Here is an 18,029-nt window from a genome sequence, read left to right as displayed (position 1 = left end):
CAGTGCGTGCCCCTGGTGGCCTTCAGTGCGGCCCTTGGTGGCCTTCAGTCTGGTGGCCTTCAGTGCGGCCCCTGGTGACCTTCAGTCTGGTGGCCTTCAGTGCGGCCCTTGGTGGCCTTCAGTGCGGCCCCTGGTGGCCTTAAGTGCAGCCCCGGGGTGGCCTTCACTGCGGCCCCCCGACAATACACCAAGAGTGAAAACACTACCCCCCCCCCCCCCCCATCGTCATCGTGCTGCTATCAACCCCCCAATGGTGTCAAGTGTGTGGCGGCCCTCGCACACGGACGATGTGGGCCCCACGCCTCTGAACGTGAGTGACCAACAGCGATGGATGGCGTTGAACTTCATTCGCAACCGTACGGAGCCAACGAACTGATGGATGGGGATTTTTTGCTGTGACAGTTTCACCTGAAGACGGAAGCTTGTGTTGCCTCCGAAACGTCGTGATTTTCTTTTTTTTCTTTTTTATTAATTTAAATTAAATTTTTTTACCTACGTGACGTTACCGAAAGAACTAAGAGTATGGCTAAAATAAGGTCCACGTGGCACCCGTGTCAATCCACTGCTGGATGAGGGCCTCCCCAGGCACCGCGGGTCGTTGTGGTTTGGTGAAGGTGGTGACAGCATTGATGTTGGATCATATTACAGCGCGACCAATGGATGTTGCTTAGCTGCCCACAGCGTGACCCCCTACAGGCGTCTAGGGGCCGTCCATAAATGACGTCACGCGATTTTGGAGGATTTTTTACCCCCCCCCCCCATCGTCACACGGCGTCACAAAAAGTCAGACCCCCCCCCTCAAATATGACGTCACGAAGCTCTGCCCCCCCCCCCCCCCAAAAATATATAAAACATGCTTCCAATCGCTTTAAACTATTGTCATTGTAGTGCGTATTTAATGTGGCGCTGCACTCTGATGTTGTAGGAGAAAACATTTATTAAAAGTAAATTTAATTAAGTAGAACGTGTTGTCTATATTTAAATTTGCGCATTTGTACGTGACGTCACATTTCTCAACACCCCCCCCCCCCCCCCGTTACACATCGTCACAAATGTCTGACCCCCCCCCCCTCCCTAGGTGCGTGACGTCATTTATGGACGGCCCCATAGAACAAACATGTTGAGTTGTGGTCGACCATCCTCGCACTATCTATACAGGCTCAAATCCTGCTTCACATCCGAGATCTGATAAGACCGTAGTATTTGAGACTATTTTAGTTGTGGCTTGTAGGATGACAATCATAAGAGACTATTTAAGAGTTGGCCTGTGGCGGCATCTGCGGGCATTACATTTTAGCTTCCCGCTACGCGTATTTGATTCGATGCTTTCATTTAATTCAAACAACGGGGAAGCTCATGGTTGAAACACTTTTCTATACGCACAATTACAACGTTTTTTATTTTTAAGTCGCCGTCAGCTTTTGAGAATTGTGGTTTAGAGTTTTGTTTGGGCTCTTGTTTTAATGAAATTGGAAGTAACTTAAATATTGATTAATCCTTAGGCACCGCCCACCTCCCTTTCAGGCCACGCCCATCTTCTTTAGGCCACGCCTCCTCGTATTTAAGCCCCGCCCCTTATCAGGCCCCACCCTCTTATGCAAGCCCCGCCCCTCAGCAGGCCCCACCCTCTTATGCAAGCCCCGCCCCTCATCAGGCCCCGCCTTTTTATGTTAAGGCCCCGCCTCTTTTGCTTGAGACTCCACCCCCTCGTGTTTAGGCCACACCCCTTTTCTCTTTCGGCTCCGCCCCTCCCTCCGCATACCAGCCTCAACTTTAAAGAATTTCGATTTCAAGCTTTCGTGACTGCAGGGATTCATCTTCTTGGTTCTTTCGGTAAAGTCACGTAGAATTATTTTATTTTATTATTTTATTATGTTTTATTATTGTATTATTTCCATTCTACGTGACTTTACCGAAAGAACCAAGAAGTTTAAAGAAAGACTCGAGACAGCTTTGGGCTCCAGCCAAGTTGATTTGAGCGAGACAGCCGTGAGTGGGTGAGCGTTCGCGTCAGTCCTAAAGGGTTCAAAAAAATCAGTAAAGGCCCCGAACTGGATGGAAAATCCTTGGGACAAACCCAAGAAACTGGTGAAAGAAAACTCACGATATTGAGACAGTAACCCAAGAATCCGATAGGAAAAGCCATTCATTTGAGGCACACAAACATGTAACGGTCACCCAGGCCAGTGCTCAACGAGTGTGTGTGTTGTGAATTACTGAATGAGTTTGCGCAGCGGCTACTACCCCCCTAGGGGCCGTCCATAAATGACGTCACGCACCTAGGGGGGGGGGTCAGACATTTGTGACGATGTGTGACGAGTGGGGGGGGTTGAGAAATGTGACGTCACATCAAAATGTGCAACTTTAAATAAATATAGACAACACTTTCTACTTAATTAAATATAATTTAAAAAATGTTTTCTCCTACAACATCAGAGTGCAGCGCCACATTAAATACGCACTACGATGACAATATTTTTTTTCGATTTGAAGCATGTTTTATTTTCAAAATGGAAATATGGTTTAGGGGGGGGGGGCAGAGCTTTGTGACGTCATATTTGAGGGGGGTCTGACTTTTTGTGACGTCGTGTGACGAGAGGGGGGGGGGGGGTCAAAAATCGTCCAAAATCGCGTGACCTCATTTATGAACGGCCCCCTAGTGATTGAAATAATCACTGTGCAATTTTGACTGAAAACCTTCGTGACTGCAGGAATTAATGTTCTTGGTTATTTCGGTAAAGTCACGCACTACTTGTACGTGTGGTGCTCCGTCCATGCTGTTAACGCCGCACAGATTTGCTCACTTTCATGTGTTGCGACCGAAACGTCGTGGGGTTTTTTCCTTTTAGTTTTATTTTACATTTATTTTTTTAATGTATTTTCTATCTACGTGACTTTACAGAAAGAACCAAGAATATGAATCACTGTGAAGTTTAGATTCCCACTTTTTCTTCTTCTGCGAGGCTGAAAGTAAAAGACAACTTTTGTAGCCGACCCTTATATAAGATCTGAACCACCGGCAGCATCTGCCGGTGCACAGCAATAAATTAGGGGGCGGGGAAGGCATCAATCGCCCCCCTGCCCCCTACTCGAACCACTCCCACACCTTGGATCTGCCACAATCAGCACAGCGTGGGGAGAGCATTCGTCCAGCGTGCACGTAATTCACAAGCTCAGTGTCTCGTCCGAATGCAAGGCAAGCGTGGTGGCATTTTGTAAACAAGAATTATGCCGCTACCATTCTCAGCAAAGGGACAGTGAACTCTGCCACACACAAAAAAAACATCCAGACTTCAACCGTTTCACACGAGTCTTAGGTGTCACCAAATAAAACAATAAAAAATCACAACGTTGTATTTTATTAATTTTACCTACGTGACTTTACCGAAAGAACTAAGAGTATGAATCCTTGCAGTCACGAAAGCTTCAAATCTAGAATTGTCACCAAATACCCAACAAAATTCAAACGGCAGGGAATTTTATATTTTAGGGACGCGTGCGATGTGCAACAACCGGGGAAACTAGTTGTAAATTTGAACAAAGACCCAACGTGGATCCTTGCCAGGCTGTTGGGAGACAAGTGCTGTCAGAGCAAGCGCCGATGAAAAGCCGGCATGGCAGACGAGGGGGAGATGTGGCCAGAACCACACCTGGCCTCGCCTTTGTCTACCCAGTGCCAATGTTTACTCCACACCACGACAGGTACTCGTTTAAGGATGAGCCGATGAGGGGGGAGGCCCAAGACCTGTTCAGGTGTCACAAATATTACTTGCAAGCTCGAATCGAACTCGGGTCGCCAGGTTAGCACGCTCACGTACACATGTGGAACGTCTTTCGCACCGTACGTAGCCAACCGCGCTAATAAGGGGGTGCGGGGGAAGGACAACAACACAAATATCAGTTCTAAAGAGAGGAGTTTCAGACCGTACATTACGTCAGTTGAACACGCATAAACAGAACTTATTTTTAAATTACCACATTTTATTCAAAATTATGCATTGAGAACATTCCTCCCACGAGCAAATGCCCATAATTCAGTGCACAGGCCACGTGACGTGAGAACCCACACCGGCGAGATGGTGTTCAAATTATAACTCGGTGCAGCTGCACTATAATATAATCGTTCAGTGACATGACTATAGTGTGTGCAGGGGCTGTTTGTGCCAACCTGCACATTGCGTGCCCTCACACATGCCAGCTCGAGTCGATAGAGTTTCCCGGAAACCCACCCCCCACTCAGCAGCAGCTTAATTACAAACAACCCACACTTTGTTTCCGACACAGATCCAACTGTGTCAAGTGTGAAATAGTTTACAAGTTGAAATTAGCTTACATCATTTACATGGATTAACATACATTGTTCGATAAGCTGCGGGAATAGATAACTTAAGATTTTTTCAGTAAAATTTCAAAATAACATTAACATACGTACGGCACATTCTAAGCATTTGGCTTGCATGTGCGGAGCCAGTGAATAGCAACACGCCGTTACCACCGGTGCCTTCACGCAACAAATGCGTCACCACACCAGCAGCATTAACGATCCGTACGATGTGATCGATTTGCTGCCACAAGCAAGCGGTCGTCTTCCATGGCCACTGCAGTTAGCAATCATGTGAAAGCAAGCAAGGTAACCTGGGCTCAGCCCAACCGTTACTTCTAGCCAGGGATCATGGGGGGGGCAAGGGAGGGACACTTTCTGCTATTTTTAAATCCTTTATATTAAGTTCGCTTGCGTGCTTGCTTACGACCGTGCAAACCTTTCGGTCGTTTTTTAACCCACTTCCCGTGACCCAATCGAGCTGACATTTTGCACACAGACTCGTTGTGCGAGACAATTAATGTTCGTGAAAAAAAAATTCCAAAATTATACACTGTTTAGGGAAAACAAATTAAATATTTAATTACCAATTGCTTAATACTGGCAGACAATCATCTGACCCATAGGTGGCAGCCATCTCAAGCCAGAGGACGAGAGGACGCTGGCCGCCACGCATATAAAGGATTTAGAGTGAAAAACTTTGTTTTTACGGGTTATACTTATTAGTTGGCGATTTTTTTGCAGGGTGTAGCGGCGATACAGTGTTCAGCGCATTGCGCTACGAACCCAGAAACCTGAGTTCGATTCAGTTTATGGCTAACATTAATGGCAAGTGATGTCGAATTGTCTTGGGACACCTCCATTCAAATAACCATTATGACTGACAAGAGTGGGAAGGCCATCATGCAGTGCCGTGCATTCCACAAAAGTCCAGAGGGAAACCTTTTCAATCATGTGTACATCACTTTGGAATCGTGCACCTTGCCTATTTGACATGATATAAAGACATATAATTATTTTGGCAGATATGCTCCGTATTCCATAAACATATGTTCATACTGAATTCTTTGAGCTAGCAGCTGTGTTCGTATACTTAAAAAAGTAAAAACGATCGTCAACATTTTTTTTTATAAACTTTCTATGACACACATAGAATTTAGTTTTCCTATTTAAGAAACCCTATTCGATGTGCAGATAACTTGTACAACATGAAACTACCACAATTCAAGCAAATTATCTATATATTTTTTACGTGAAAAGATCAATATTTTATCTTTCCTTTTAATTTATGCAGCACTGAATACTGTTATAGAAAGTAGACCCTGTTTTGCCTCATTCCATTTGCTCCACTGCTTTGGAATTGGAAAAAGATTTCTATGTAACTGTAATATAATTAAGGCAAATATAGATTTGAAAGGATTGAAAAGTACAAACATTTGTAATTTATCTTAACAATGATATAAGCATGAACATTGAACACATAATCTTTAACATTGTGTTCCAACAACAAACATGAAGGAACATTTGTTTTCACAGTTTAAGAAATTATCGTTTACGTTTCAAGTCTTAAGATTCTGAAAAAAAAATCGATTGTCATAAATTTCAACATCAGAATATAAACAATTATTTTCACTATGCCATATAATTCAGCCAATTTTGGCTGAATATGGACAATCACAACTCACACGTTATGGGTGCTGTACGCTCATTTGAGAAGGCTGCCCTCTGGAACCTTAGATGGTTCTCGGCTTTAAAAAAAAACAGAGACACTAAAATGTACACAAGATGTTCACCCGTGCACACTGTCTACAGCCCAGGTACTTAAGAAACATCGAGAAGAGCACTGAGGATCAATCTTGCAGTGGATTGATCGTGGCTGATGAAGATGATGATGAGCATCAGAGGTGGATACCATCACTTTATGCAAAGTACCGTAAACACCATTGTGACCGCCGTTGTAAATTGTAATCGATGTTAAAATTGTATAGTACATGAAAGCAAAGTAAAAATTCTCATTTGCTGACGAAGTAAATGTTTGCTAAGGGAAACCACGTATAAAAAGATCACATCTTCCTAAGTTTATGTTGATCATAATCTTGATATACCTTATTGTCATTACATCTTTGGAAAATGTCAGCTCAAAGAAAAACAAAATATTATTTTTTACATTTTTGCACAAAATAAAACACAATCAATGCGTTTCACATTTTTTTGTAAATCATCTGTATTTGAATATTTTTTTGTAAAAGATCTCATCATACAACGGCTGCATGCTTTGCACCCACCATTGTGGGGATTTCCCCATCTCAAGCACGGTCTGAAGCAGTGCAAATCCACAAATGTTTGGGGAGGCAGCCCCATCCTTTCCCATTTTACCATGGTGCTATACAGCTAGAGCCAACCACGCACTTCCAAAATAATGTTGTTCTTGCTCATTTACCTACAATTAAACAATCCCCCAGACTGCATCCTTGGCAAAGACTCCCTAAGTTTTATCACTCTCATCTACCGACCAGCATTCACGCTTCCTGCGTGAAGATACGGCGGACTTCCTTGGTGACCTGATCCAGGTTTATGATTGGGTTGAAGTACAACGCCCAGTAGAAGAGACAGTCACACACAAACTGTGGCAGCACCGGCCAGAAAATGGTGACCATGGCGCCCTGTGAGAAGAGACGACAGAAGTCGTTCCAAAGGGTCCGGGGCAACCGTCTGAAAATTAAAAGACGAAAAATGGCGCTCATTTTAACATAATATATAGCTTTACGGGCTTCCCACAACAAAGATAGTATCCACTTGTACATATATTCATTAATGCAGTTAGCCAAACATACAAATATAGAAAAAAATTCGGGCAACTGTTGGCACGAGTTATGGCTGCATTCCTGCTTTACTGGTTCCCATGCCTTGAAATCGGTCCATGTTTGGACAGCGTTTTGAGATACAATCTTATATATAACTGATCAAATATATCCATACATTATTACTATTATTATAAACAGCCCTTTGTTGTCAATCCACTGCTGGAAGAGGGCCTTCCACACTACTGGCACACCCACAAGCAGCGGACACAACCTGCAACGCAACACGTTGTGCCGAGATCAAGTTTGCAATAAGTATAACCCGTAAAAACAAAGTTTTTCACTATAAATCCTTTATATGCGTGGCAGCGAACTTAATATAAAGGATTTAAAAAATATATTCGCCTGTGGAGGACGCGGGGATCGATCCCGCGACCTTTGGCATGGGAAGCGAGGGCGCTACCAACTGCGCTACTCCGCCACGGCCTGTGGAGGGGTTACGCTCTTGGCTCTTACACTCTGACGTTCAGCTAAAGCCATGAATTAGTTCTATTTGAATATATGTAAAATAATTTTTTTTTGCCTAAAAAGTGTAAAATTTTGGGAATTCTTTTTTCACGAACAATAATTGTCTGGCACAACGAGTCTGTGTGAAAAATGTCAGCTCGATTGGATCACGGGAAGTGGGTTAAAAAACGACCGAAAGATTTGCACGGTCCTAAGCAAGCAAGCACGCAAGCACGCAAACTTCATATAAAGGATTTAAAAAGGAATGGCACCGCACCGGATCTCCCCTTGCAGACAGAAGCGTTTGATCGCGAAGATTTCCAGCAGCGTGAGCAGAGCTGCATTGATAACAACGAAGCGAGCCGTCCAGTAGTGCACCTCCAGCCACTCCCAGGCGAACCGCCCCACCAGCACGTAGGGCATCACCATCGCCTTGGGTAGGAACTCGGCCCACTGCTCCCAGCTCGGACTGTCAGGCTGCCCGCCACACACACACACACCAAATCGGTCACCGTTCACCACTAAGTTACAGTGAAGACACCACAGCTCTTATGCTCGGCTAGGTGCACTTTTGAGGCCAGGTGAAGCGACGAAGGCTCTCTAGGCAGGACGTCATGGGACAGACCCAGGCGTTGTGGGTTAACCGAATGAGATTACTTGATAGAGGACTAAACATTTCACAAGCGCAGCAACACACACAAAATTCCACGTGCATAAAAGCACAAACTCAGGTGAATATGAAGAGTGAAGAGAGTGAAGACACACTCGGCGCGCTTACCCAGCCACCGCGAAAGAGCTCAGCCTCCTCCTCATGCACGCGGCCGGGGCAGCACGTGTGGATGAGCGGCAAGAAGAGGTCGGTGTAGTCAAACAGGTAAAGGTAGAAGATGGCAAGGCGAGGTGAACTTTTCAACAAAAAGAGGAGGAAGAGAGACTTTCCTGCATGCATTGCCTGCAAAGGGACACCACAAAACTCTTAAAAATGTACTTGTAAAAATATTAATTCGCTTTTTACAATGCTGCCTTCTATAATACACACCGGTGACATTTATACACGAAGATTTGGTACTTAGGACTGATAAAAACAGGGCATCGCGTTAAATTTGGTTCGACACTTAATGTGGTTAAATTCCAGCACTAATAATAATTAAACATTTTCAGTTTGAAGGTCACGCGACAAACATTACTCTCTGGGGCATGGTTGGGTGGAAAAGTGCCGACCCCTACAACGTACAACGTGGACCAGAGGTCACTTGGAGGGATCTCAGTGGTAGCTCTGTAATATCCTTGCCGACTGGGCCCTTCTCTAACATATGCAATGTTCCACAAGGGACCTGTATGTGTTTTTAATCTCTTGACAAGACACCGATAGCACAATTAGGATAAAACTTGGGGTAAAGACAAAACCAAAACGACTTGCTATTAAATAAGGTACGAGGTTTCTTCTCTACCTTGTACTCCCACAGATTGTGTGGGGGCTTGACTCCCAGAGATATCATGCTATCCAGGGCTGTGATGAGAGCTTTGCGATGAGCCGGCTTCTCTATACCGTACGGTGGCAGGTTGAGCTCCTCTTCCGTGAGGCTCAATAGAAGCCTGCAACAAATCATCAGCACAGCGTGAGTGTACGCGTCCCCCTACATGGGGGTTCTAAGCAAGGAATAGGGTACATGACGCAGATTAATTGGTTAATATCGATTTTTACACTCGAATCCTGCATGTGAGAATAGGTATTTTATGGAAAAATAAATACAAATGATACGCCGTTATGTTTAGAATAAATGAGACAGCAGAAACAAGGCAAATTCGCAACTCCAAATCGTGAACAAATTTAACAACTTACAAATATTAATTTCTGTAAAGGTATCAACTAGGTATGGAACGACACTTTGATATGCATTGTTCACAATAAATGCAATGAATTGCGTGTGCGAGAACCAGTCTTTTTATATGTTGTATTTAATTAGTTAATGTGACCCTTACAGCTACAAATGACTACATTCACCACAACATTAAAAACAAGTAGTCTCAAATACAAATGTTGCTCCCAAATCCTAACAGGATTTTAATAAAAATATAAATACAAACACTTGCCACCCGATCCTTAACCCTGCACGTGGTGGCAGACTGACCTGCCATTCACGCCCTCTTGTTGGAAAGTTTCCCGGTATGGTACAGTCCAGCTTCCCAACTGCTCCAGCCATAGCCCCACGTCACTGCTCGTCCACTTGCTCAGAGACTTGTGAACAAGCATCTCCTCGCCCGTGTCTCCGCTGCTCCAGTGGTACACCAGCAGCATCACCTGGTGGGCCCCAAGCGCATACCCCCCAAGCTTTATTGACCATCGATGTTCGTTTACAATTCCCAATAAGATGCATATTCTCCATATGCTACTCTCCATGTGCCCTCCGCTTTAGTCAAGACCTCCTGTCAAAACTCTCAGACAAGCTCTGCTCAGTGTTCTTCTATGAAAGCACACATTGTATAGGACTCCCTGAACTAGGAGTCTGCCGAAAATCCTTCCTATTCAATTTCAAGCTGAACACTGTCCTATTCACCCCAGCCTATGATTCACCGTCACTCAAGAAAATATTTTCTTACTCATCTTGACCATATTGTAATCTCATCCCCCTATCTGGCCTGTTTCCTTCTTCCTCTTTCTGCCTTACCTCTGATGTTTTCACAAGAGACCATCCTTTTCTAAGATGTGTATATTCCCTATATTAATACAGAACCCTGAGAAAAAAAAGTTAACTTTATTTACCAGGAAAGGCCCACGGAGCTATTTGCTATTTTTCAGAAGCGACGCAACCACAAATGATAGCTCAAGGAAGTGGCTTATCACGTGTGAATTTACAGCAGCCAAATACTCATAAAAGCATTTTTCTAAACGTGGAGGGAAAAACCAAAGGACCCGGAGAAAAATCCACGTGACCGCGGGGAGAAAGACATGCAAACTCCAAATATACGGGCGTTAGGGTCACGACCTCCTGCATACCAGTTGAGGTAGTTACCATCTCGTCATCGTAGCACCGTTACATACTGCAACATCATCATTGTCCAGAAGCATTAGCAGTGCTGTTTTCAGAAAGGTCAAGATAATTCTGTAATGTTAAACATTTCATTAATGCACTGTAACATGTTACATTCATTCACCACTGCATACAACTAATCGGTATTCTGGAAAAACTTGCTCAACCGGCTTTGGGTGAGATCATCCACAAGAAATGCAACATTAAACCCAGGACTTTAACCTACCGCATCAAATGTCACCACTTAAATCATCACTTCTCGTAGAACCAATGTTAAATCAGTACATGGCACATACAGGTTTTTTTTTTAAACGTAGGCAATGACATTCACACCACCACGACGCAGCACCGCCATGACAAACGCCAAGGCATCTCACCCCACCACCAGGGCAAACGCACCGCGACGCAGGTGAGCGCCGTGAGAACGCCTGAGAAGAAACTGCGTGCGGTGCCCTGGCGAAGAACCGCCGGACGCCCGTTGGCGGCGCTGATCTGCTCCAGGCCCTGCTGTTCAAACGCCGCCAGGGTCTGTGCCGTCTTGCCGTTGCTCAGCACCTCCTGCTGTCTGTGCCAGAGCTGCTCGGGAAACAACTTCTCTATCGCGCCTCTAAAAAAGAAAAAATGCAGAGACATGAGTATCACTGGAAAGCACTGTGGGAAAATCTTGTGTTAATTTTATACAACTATAAAAATAAGCATTGGTAATATATTTCATACAATGTTTCACTCCAAATACGCTTTTTGCATGCCTTTGAACAAATCACCCAGATTGCACCAGATCTCATCAGACATCGGAAGCTAAGCCGGGCTATGCCTTGGAAGTGTTGGAATGGGCGACCGTCTTGCATAAGGGATGCTTTATAGGCTGCGGGTTGACGATGTGGCCTGGAGACGGCAGTGCAGAAAAAATATATTGTCCTCATTTCTGTAATCCCATGTCAATGCTCACTGCCTTCATCAGCCACATTGGTGACGTATGGTCATACAACCCCTATGACCGACATTGTGAAGGGGCCATCATCCAGCCATGGATTGACAAACATTAACCCTTTGCATAACACACACTGTGGTATTCTCCCATGACCATAAGAAAACTAGTGTTCTCTGGTGAGTGGAGTTCATAACAAACTTTTATGAAAACGCATTTACTGAGCTGATCCCCAAAGGATGATCATGCATAGAAGCCAGCAACCAAGGGCACTCATGACAACAGAGCAGATACCAACACGTTCGAATAACTGAGATGATGGAAGGGAGTTCTGAGAGTCAAGCAGTATTCAAGTTGGAGGAAAATATATTTTGGATGCTGAAAACTAGCAATTCAACACATTTGGGAATGAGGGGAAGAGACTCAATGTGGTAAAATTAGCCCTTGACCATGGTAGTCACCACTGCCCGACGAAAACATGTAATGGGCTTTATTTCAAGTTGAAATCAAGCAGGTTCTTGTTACCACATAAAATTATTGTTTTCAAGTCAGCAGCGATGAATAGTTTCATCACACTTAGCTGGGTATCTACTATTATACTTTGAAGCAAATTCACTGATGAGAAGAAAAACGTTCATGACAGATCCAGAGTTGATGTATAACATCACGCATTACCTTCAAAGCTTATCAATATAAAGTGTGAGGGTGCAGTGATTAGTGCACTGCATTACGAATCAGGATACACAAGTTTGATTCTCAGCCACAGCTAACGTGAGAAATTATTTTTAAAAACCTAAATCCATTTTTTTTTTAACCAGGCAAGGCCCACTGAGCTCTTTTTAGAAGCGACTTGGCCACAAACGATAGCTCAACGTGGCTTATCGTTTGGAAATGTATAACAGCCAAATACTATAAACGAGTGTTTCTAAATGTGGAGGGAAAACCCAGAGGACCCAGAGAATATGGGATACGAACCAGTCATAGATTTTATCAACCCACACTGGTCAACAACTATCATGACCGACATGGCATGGGAAATCTATCATTCATTGGTGGATTGACAAACAGACGAAATGTCAATTTAACACGTAGGCTTTTGCGACCAATATTATTCATAATATAGGTTTTTGGGTTAGATCGCGTTAATTATAAATGTGTCGTAACCCTCCACCACCCGACAAGGCCAAACAGTAAAAAATGTGTCACGTTTTTCAAAGGACAAAATAATTAACTTCTTTAGCCCACCGGTGTGCTGTAGAGACGAAATGTATTATTTTTGTATGTAAACGGCACTTTTATCAAACCACTGCTGGATGAGGGTCGCTCACAATGTGCGGAGGTGATTTGACCAGGTTTCACCATGATATTCAGTGTGGAGTGCGGGTTGAAGGTGGAAGCAGAGATGTGGAACAAAAAGATCAGTCGAACAATGGATTTTGCAGCACTGCCCTCTGCTGCCCACTACGTAGTCCCACAGACTATGACAACATGTTTATGCATGGTGGTCGAAAATTCCAAGCACTATCAAAGGATCAACTCCTTTGCTTTTGAGATGTGATGGGATCGGGGTGATTTGGTCATCGACATTTTTTAAAATAAATGCCTATGACAGTTGACGAGGAAATGAAATAAAATATTGAGCAGCATATTTTCCACTGAATGAATAAATGGTATTTAAGTGCAATGTTCTTATTGCAAACTTAAAGGACTGGATCAGCACAAAAATAAAATATATATTTTCTTATAAACACAAAAAGTCTTTAAAGGGAAATTTTTGATGTAACAGTTAAGCCTTTACATTGTATAGCATTAGAGCACTGCTGACTAATACAAAACAATCTTATTAACAAAGCTTAAAGAGGTCATTAGATAGGGCCACAACACATAGCCCAAGTGTGAAATAACTCAAAAGTAATCTTGTTTTGACGCTTTCGTGACTGCAGGAATCCATACTCTTTGGTTCTTTCGGTAAAGTCACGTAGGTAGAAATAAAACAAAATAAATCATGACGTTTCGAACGCAACACAAGCGCCCGTCTTCAGGTTAAAATTGCGTTTGAAACGTCGTGATTTATTTTGTTTTATTTCTACCTACGTGACTTTACCGAAAGAACCAGAGAGTAACTAAAAAGTAGTAAACATTCTATATTGCAATGTCATTAAATGCAGAAATGTCCATTAAGGACTCTAACTGAAAGCAATGTAATATTAAACCAGCCATTGGCTATCATTTTGAAGATAATATACTTGTGAGATCTCTTAAATAGGTGCACATCCTCAAGTGCTGCCCATTTTCAATTGCTCCACTATAAAGATGTAAACCATATCGCAATTAAACCAAATATTTCAAAAACCTCACAGCTGACAAAACTTTTAATTATCTGAAAACCAAATTCCATTACTTTTTGTGCAGTTATTGGTGACCAAGCTAATACCATTAAATCACAACACTTAAGGACCCGGCTTGATCACAGATGTATGTTGAACTTCTTTCGCACCGTACGTAGCCAAACATACTAAGCTGAGCCTCGGATTGGAACCCATAATTATCAACGATGCTGGCTCAATGCTTTTACAAAGGACTGACCCCGAGCCATCCAACCACTCCTTTGCTATCTGTTTTGTTGCCACGAGTCTTGATTTTCGTGCACCGTTATGTAACTGTACATTGACAGCGCTGGGTAATAACATACCGCAGCACGATGTTTGTCCGGGGAAATCCTTGCCACATCTGCCTGCACTCAGGGCATTCCGCACGGCGCGAGGAGTTCCACCAGAGCGCCAAGCAGTGGCGGCAGAAGCTGTGTCCGCATGTCAGCGTGGTTGGGTCGAGAAGCAGCTCATAGCAGCAGTGGCAAGCCATCTCTCCGAGAGACAGCCGCCCATCGCTCTCCCCCGGTGTCCGACTGCCATCACCAAGCGTGGCGGTCCCATGCCACGGCAGGCTGGGCACAAAGGCGCCCACCTCGTCGTCCATTGAGTTGCTCGTCTTCAAAAAATGACAATGGAGTCCCGCAGGGCTTGCGTTGTCTGCGATAATTGCATTGCGCGATGCCTCATTTACAGGCTTGTAAATGAGGCAGTCGTTATCAATGCCGATCGTTCATGTAATGTAAGTGATTGTAGTATGAAATACAAATTTACTTAGTATACATTAAATTTGGAACTCGACTCGATCCGAGTTAAGTGTGCTTGGTTCCTACGATCCGCCAAACTTCGTAGAATCTGAAACAACAGTACGAATGTCTCTTGGTTACAAAACAGACGAGTTTCAAAACACAACCATTGTCACGTCAATCACAACCACATCCACTCCCTTTATGTATTTAGAAAATCTTTCGCACTGTACATAGCCAACCATGCTCATTGGAGGTGGCATTTACAACCACTTCAACTACCTCTTTTCAAACACCAAACTGAAACCTTTTACAAGGAATCATGTCTGCATTAACCACAATGCTTGTGGTCAGAATGCAAAAAAACATGCTTTGATCATATATGCATTTTCCTTGTTTTGTTGCCAGAAAAAGGGGAAAACATATTATCATATTTTGGTACTGTACTGGCAAAGGAGGTCCCATGATGTAGACGCTCACCACCGAGCTCTCATTACTCTGATAGTTGCATTGTCTTTGGGCTGTACGCCTTTGGCGTCCTCTGGTCAGTACCAAAATATGATATGTTTTTCCCCTTTTTTCTGGCAAGAAAACAAGAACAATGTAAATATGATCAGAGCGTGTTTTTTTTTGCATTCTGACCACAAGCATTGTGGTTAATGCAGACATGATTCCTTGTAAAAGGTTTCAGTTTGCTGTTTTAACATCTTAACACATGTTTTGTGGCCAGAAAAAAGGGGAAACCCCTATTATCCTATTCTTATATTCTTTGAAACAGATTGGCCAACACCAGAGACAGCCTTCTTCTTTGTGGCCGTGTCTCAACAGTGCCACACGAGAGAACGCCAAAAGGTGAACAGTACGGTACAGTACCAGTATCCTCGTACGATTTCCAGCAGTGGGTGCCTCTCACGTACACTGCTGGCAGCTACCCAATCAAGTTCCGGTGGCAAAGTCACGTAAATACACTGGTGATGGAACAGCGAGGAGTGCTACCTGATCATTCAGTACTCGGTGTATCTGCCTGTAGGAAATTATAATTACGACGATGCTGAATACTGGTGACAATGATGATGACAGGAATGCCAATGATTATGATGACAGGAATGCCAATGATTGTGATGACAGATACGCTAATGCAGTTTTTAATTATAAATATTCCGAGATTATGATGAAAGGTTAGTGAATATAATAGTTCGATAATGATGGTGCTGTTGGCAACAGTGGCAATGATTACAATGACAGTGATGATGAATAGTGGTTAACAGTAATGATCGGTGGTGATGATTGATACTGAAATGAAATAATAACAGTGGAGTTGATGAGGGTGATAATGTAGTGATAAGTGGTGGAGATAATGGCGATGATGATCAGTGATGCTCACGATAACTTTAATAATAGTAGTGTATGATACTTTAGTGACACTAGTGGAAACGATTAGATTCATTGTGACCATAACGATTTGAACCCACGACGGCAATAGATAAACAACTCCATCATGCGCTGCTAGATTGAAAGTCTGCCAAGGCAGGCGACATCTCTCATCGATGGCTTATCAACCCTTTACCAAACATTAGAGCCTTGACCCTACACCGGCGCTCACAAACAGCAAAAAAACAAAGATCTTCCGGATAACCTTCAACAAGACTGTTGGGGCAAGTGCTGTTAGCGAGCACCTATGAAGGCCAGCACAGCACACCAAGTGTGGTGGGTGGCGAGCAACACGCCCGGCCGCCTTTGTCTCCCCATTTGAGGCCGAGTCGACCTAGGGGGGAGGCCCAGGACAGGTGAAGATTGATCGTCACCGGTGGTGGCCGCGAGAGCGGAAATCGTTACAACCACAGCAACACAAGCACCAAGGCAGTCATCGACACGTTCCCGATCGAATCACCGCTGGATGAAGGCAATCCACGTAGCATCTACACGCGAACTTATTCCGTCGCGACGCAACGCAAATAAAACACCGACACGACGAATTTAACAACAACAACAACAAAAACATGAGAACATCGAGGAAACCCCACACCGAGGATCTGGGCCTAAGGGGAGTTTACAACCTCGCCTAGAAGCCCCCCCCCCGATCACCTCGCCTGCGTTGATGTCCAGCTCGAGGGTGCTTCTGTCCCTTTCTCTCGTCGCCGAGGCCTGGCGGCAACCCGCGTTTTGGGGGGGCTGGTGGTCGTGGTGGTGATGCCCCCCAAAAACAACCGAACTCGTCCTCCTGGTGGCCCCTCGCCGCTAAATTGTTAAAGCCCAGCCGGGATCGGTGGGCCTCCCGTACTCTCTCACCTGATTGGCCGATAGGTTGCTTCGCCGCGTGACGCGGTGACTCTCAGCCAATCGCGTGAGAGAGCGAGGAGCGAAGCTCCACCCCCTAATTCTCTTCCCCACCCCCGATATGCAAAGTGTGTGGGCGGGGTTAGTTGGTGGGCGGGGCGACAGGGGAGAGGGGGCTTAGTGTCGTGAGTAAGTGGGGCAATGGGCGACACGTGGCGTGTTTGTGTGTTGTTGTTGTTGTTGCTGCCAGCAGTGTTTGTTTGGGGAGCGGTGGTGTAGCGGTTAGCGCGCTGCGCTCCGGCGACCCGGCGAGACCCGAGTTCGATTCCCGCTCACGGCCACCAACACCGGTGACGATGATTTGAACCGGTCATGGGCCTCCCCTAGGTCGACTTAGCCTCAAATGGTTGCGGTGTGTAAACATCGCCACTGGGGAGACAAAGGCGGTCAAGCGTGGTGTTGGCCACCCCACCCCCTCGTGTACCGGACCGGACTTCATAGGCGCTCGCTAATAAGACTTTCCCCAATAGTGTGTCCAGGCTATACAGGGCATCTTTGTCTTTGCCCCAACATCCCCATGACCCCACGTTATGATGATTGCCTTAATTCGCTTCGCAGGCGTGGCCACGCGCTATGATGAGCGTGGGAAGAGCCCCTTCCCCCATCTCAATGTGTGTTGTGGTGAGAATTCTACGTGGCAGGTGCCATAGGTCCACGGTTATTGCCTGGTATACAAGAGGTCGTGGGTTCGCTCACGAGCCTGACGACTGCATATTTGTAGTTTGGGGCCGTCCATAAATGACGTCACACACCTAGGGGGGGTTTGAGAAATGTGACGTCACATCAAAATGCGCAACTTTAAGTAAATATAAACAATATAATTGTTATAACAACACTGATTTTGATTAATTTTCATTATTAACTATTTGATTATTTAAATTTACTAAGGTCACCTTTTATTTATTCCATAAAGGAGCATTTTGCTTCTCCGTGGGAGAATGGAGAATCATTAATTTTGTACATTTTTTAAATGATTGTTATTAAAATT

At 44.4% G+C, this 18,029-nt stretch overlaps 1 protein-coding gene across 1 annotated transcript; it reads right to left on the bottom strand.

Annotated features, from left to right (window-relative positions):
• Positions 1-3,960: 3,960 nt before the first annotated feature.
• Positions 3,961-16,995, bottom strand: BFAR (bifunctional apoptosis regulator). Its single transcript, XM_061569728.1, has 8 exons — positions 16,790-16,995; positions 14,282-14,813; positions 11,061-11,268; positions 9,762-9,931; positions 9,081-9,225; positions 8,408-8,581; positions 7,907-8,106; positions 3,961-7,033 (listed from the first exon to the last, which is right to left on the bottom strand). Exons 2-8 carry the CDS (start codon positions 14,563-14,565, stop codon positions 6,841-6,843), a joined length of 1,374 nt encoding a protein of 457 aa, XP_061425712.1. The 5' UTR covers positions 14,566-14,813; positions 16,790-16,995; the 3' UTR covers positions 3,961-6,840.
• Positions 16,996-18,029: the final 1,034 nt, after the last annotated feature.

Source organism: Lethenteron reissneri, chromosome 44, assembly GCF_015708825.2.
Source record: "Lethenteron reissneri isolate LAM-NWPU_2019-01 chromosome 44, ASM1570882v1, whole genome shotgun sequence".
Lineage (NCBI taxonomy): Eukaryota > Metazoa > Chordata > Hyperoartia > Petromyzontiformes > Petromyzontidae > Lethenteron > Lethenteron reissneri.
The sequence above is the reverse complement of the archived record's forward strand: the minus strand, read 5'-3'. Positions and strand labels throughout refer to the sequence as shown.

What these genes read in the sequence shown, in the direction of transcription:
- BFAR (XM_061569728.1), bottom strand. Translation starts at nt 14,565, where the DNA reads ATGGACGACGAGGTGGGCGCCTTTGTGCCCAGCCTGCCGTGGCATGGG. An exon ending in CGGCGCTCACCTGCGTCGCG is followed by an intron (nt 9,932 to 11,060) that starts GTGCGTTTGCCC and finishes GGGGCCCACCAG; the next exon opens with GTGATGCTGCTGGTGTACCA. An exon ending in ACAATCTGTGGGAGTACAAG is followed by an intron (nt 8,582 to 9,080) that starts GTAGAGAAGAAA and finishes GTCCCTTTGCAG; the next exon opens with GCAATGCATGCAGGAAAGTC.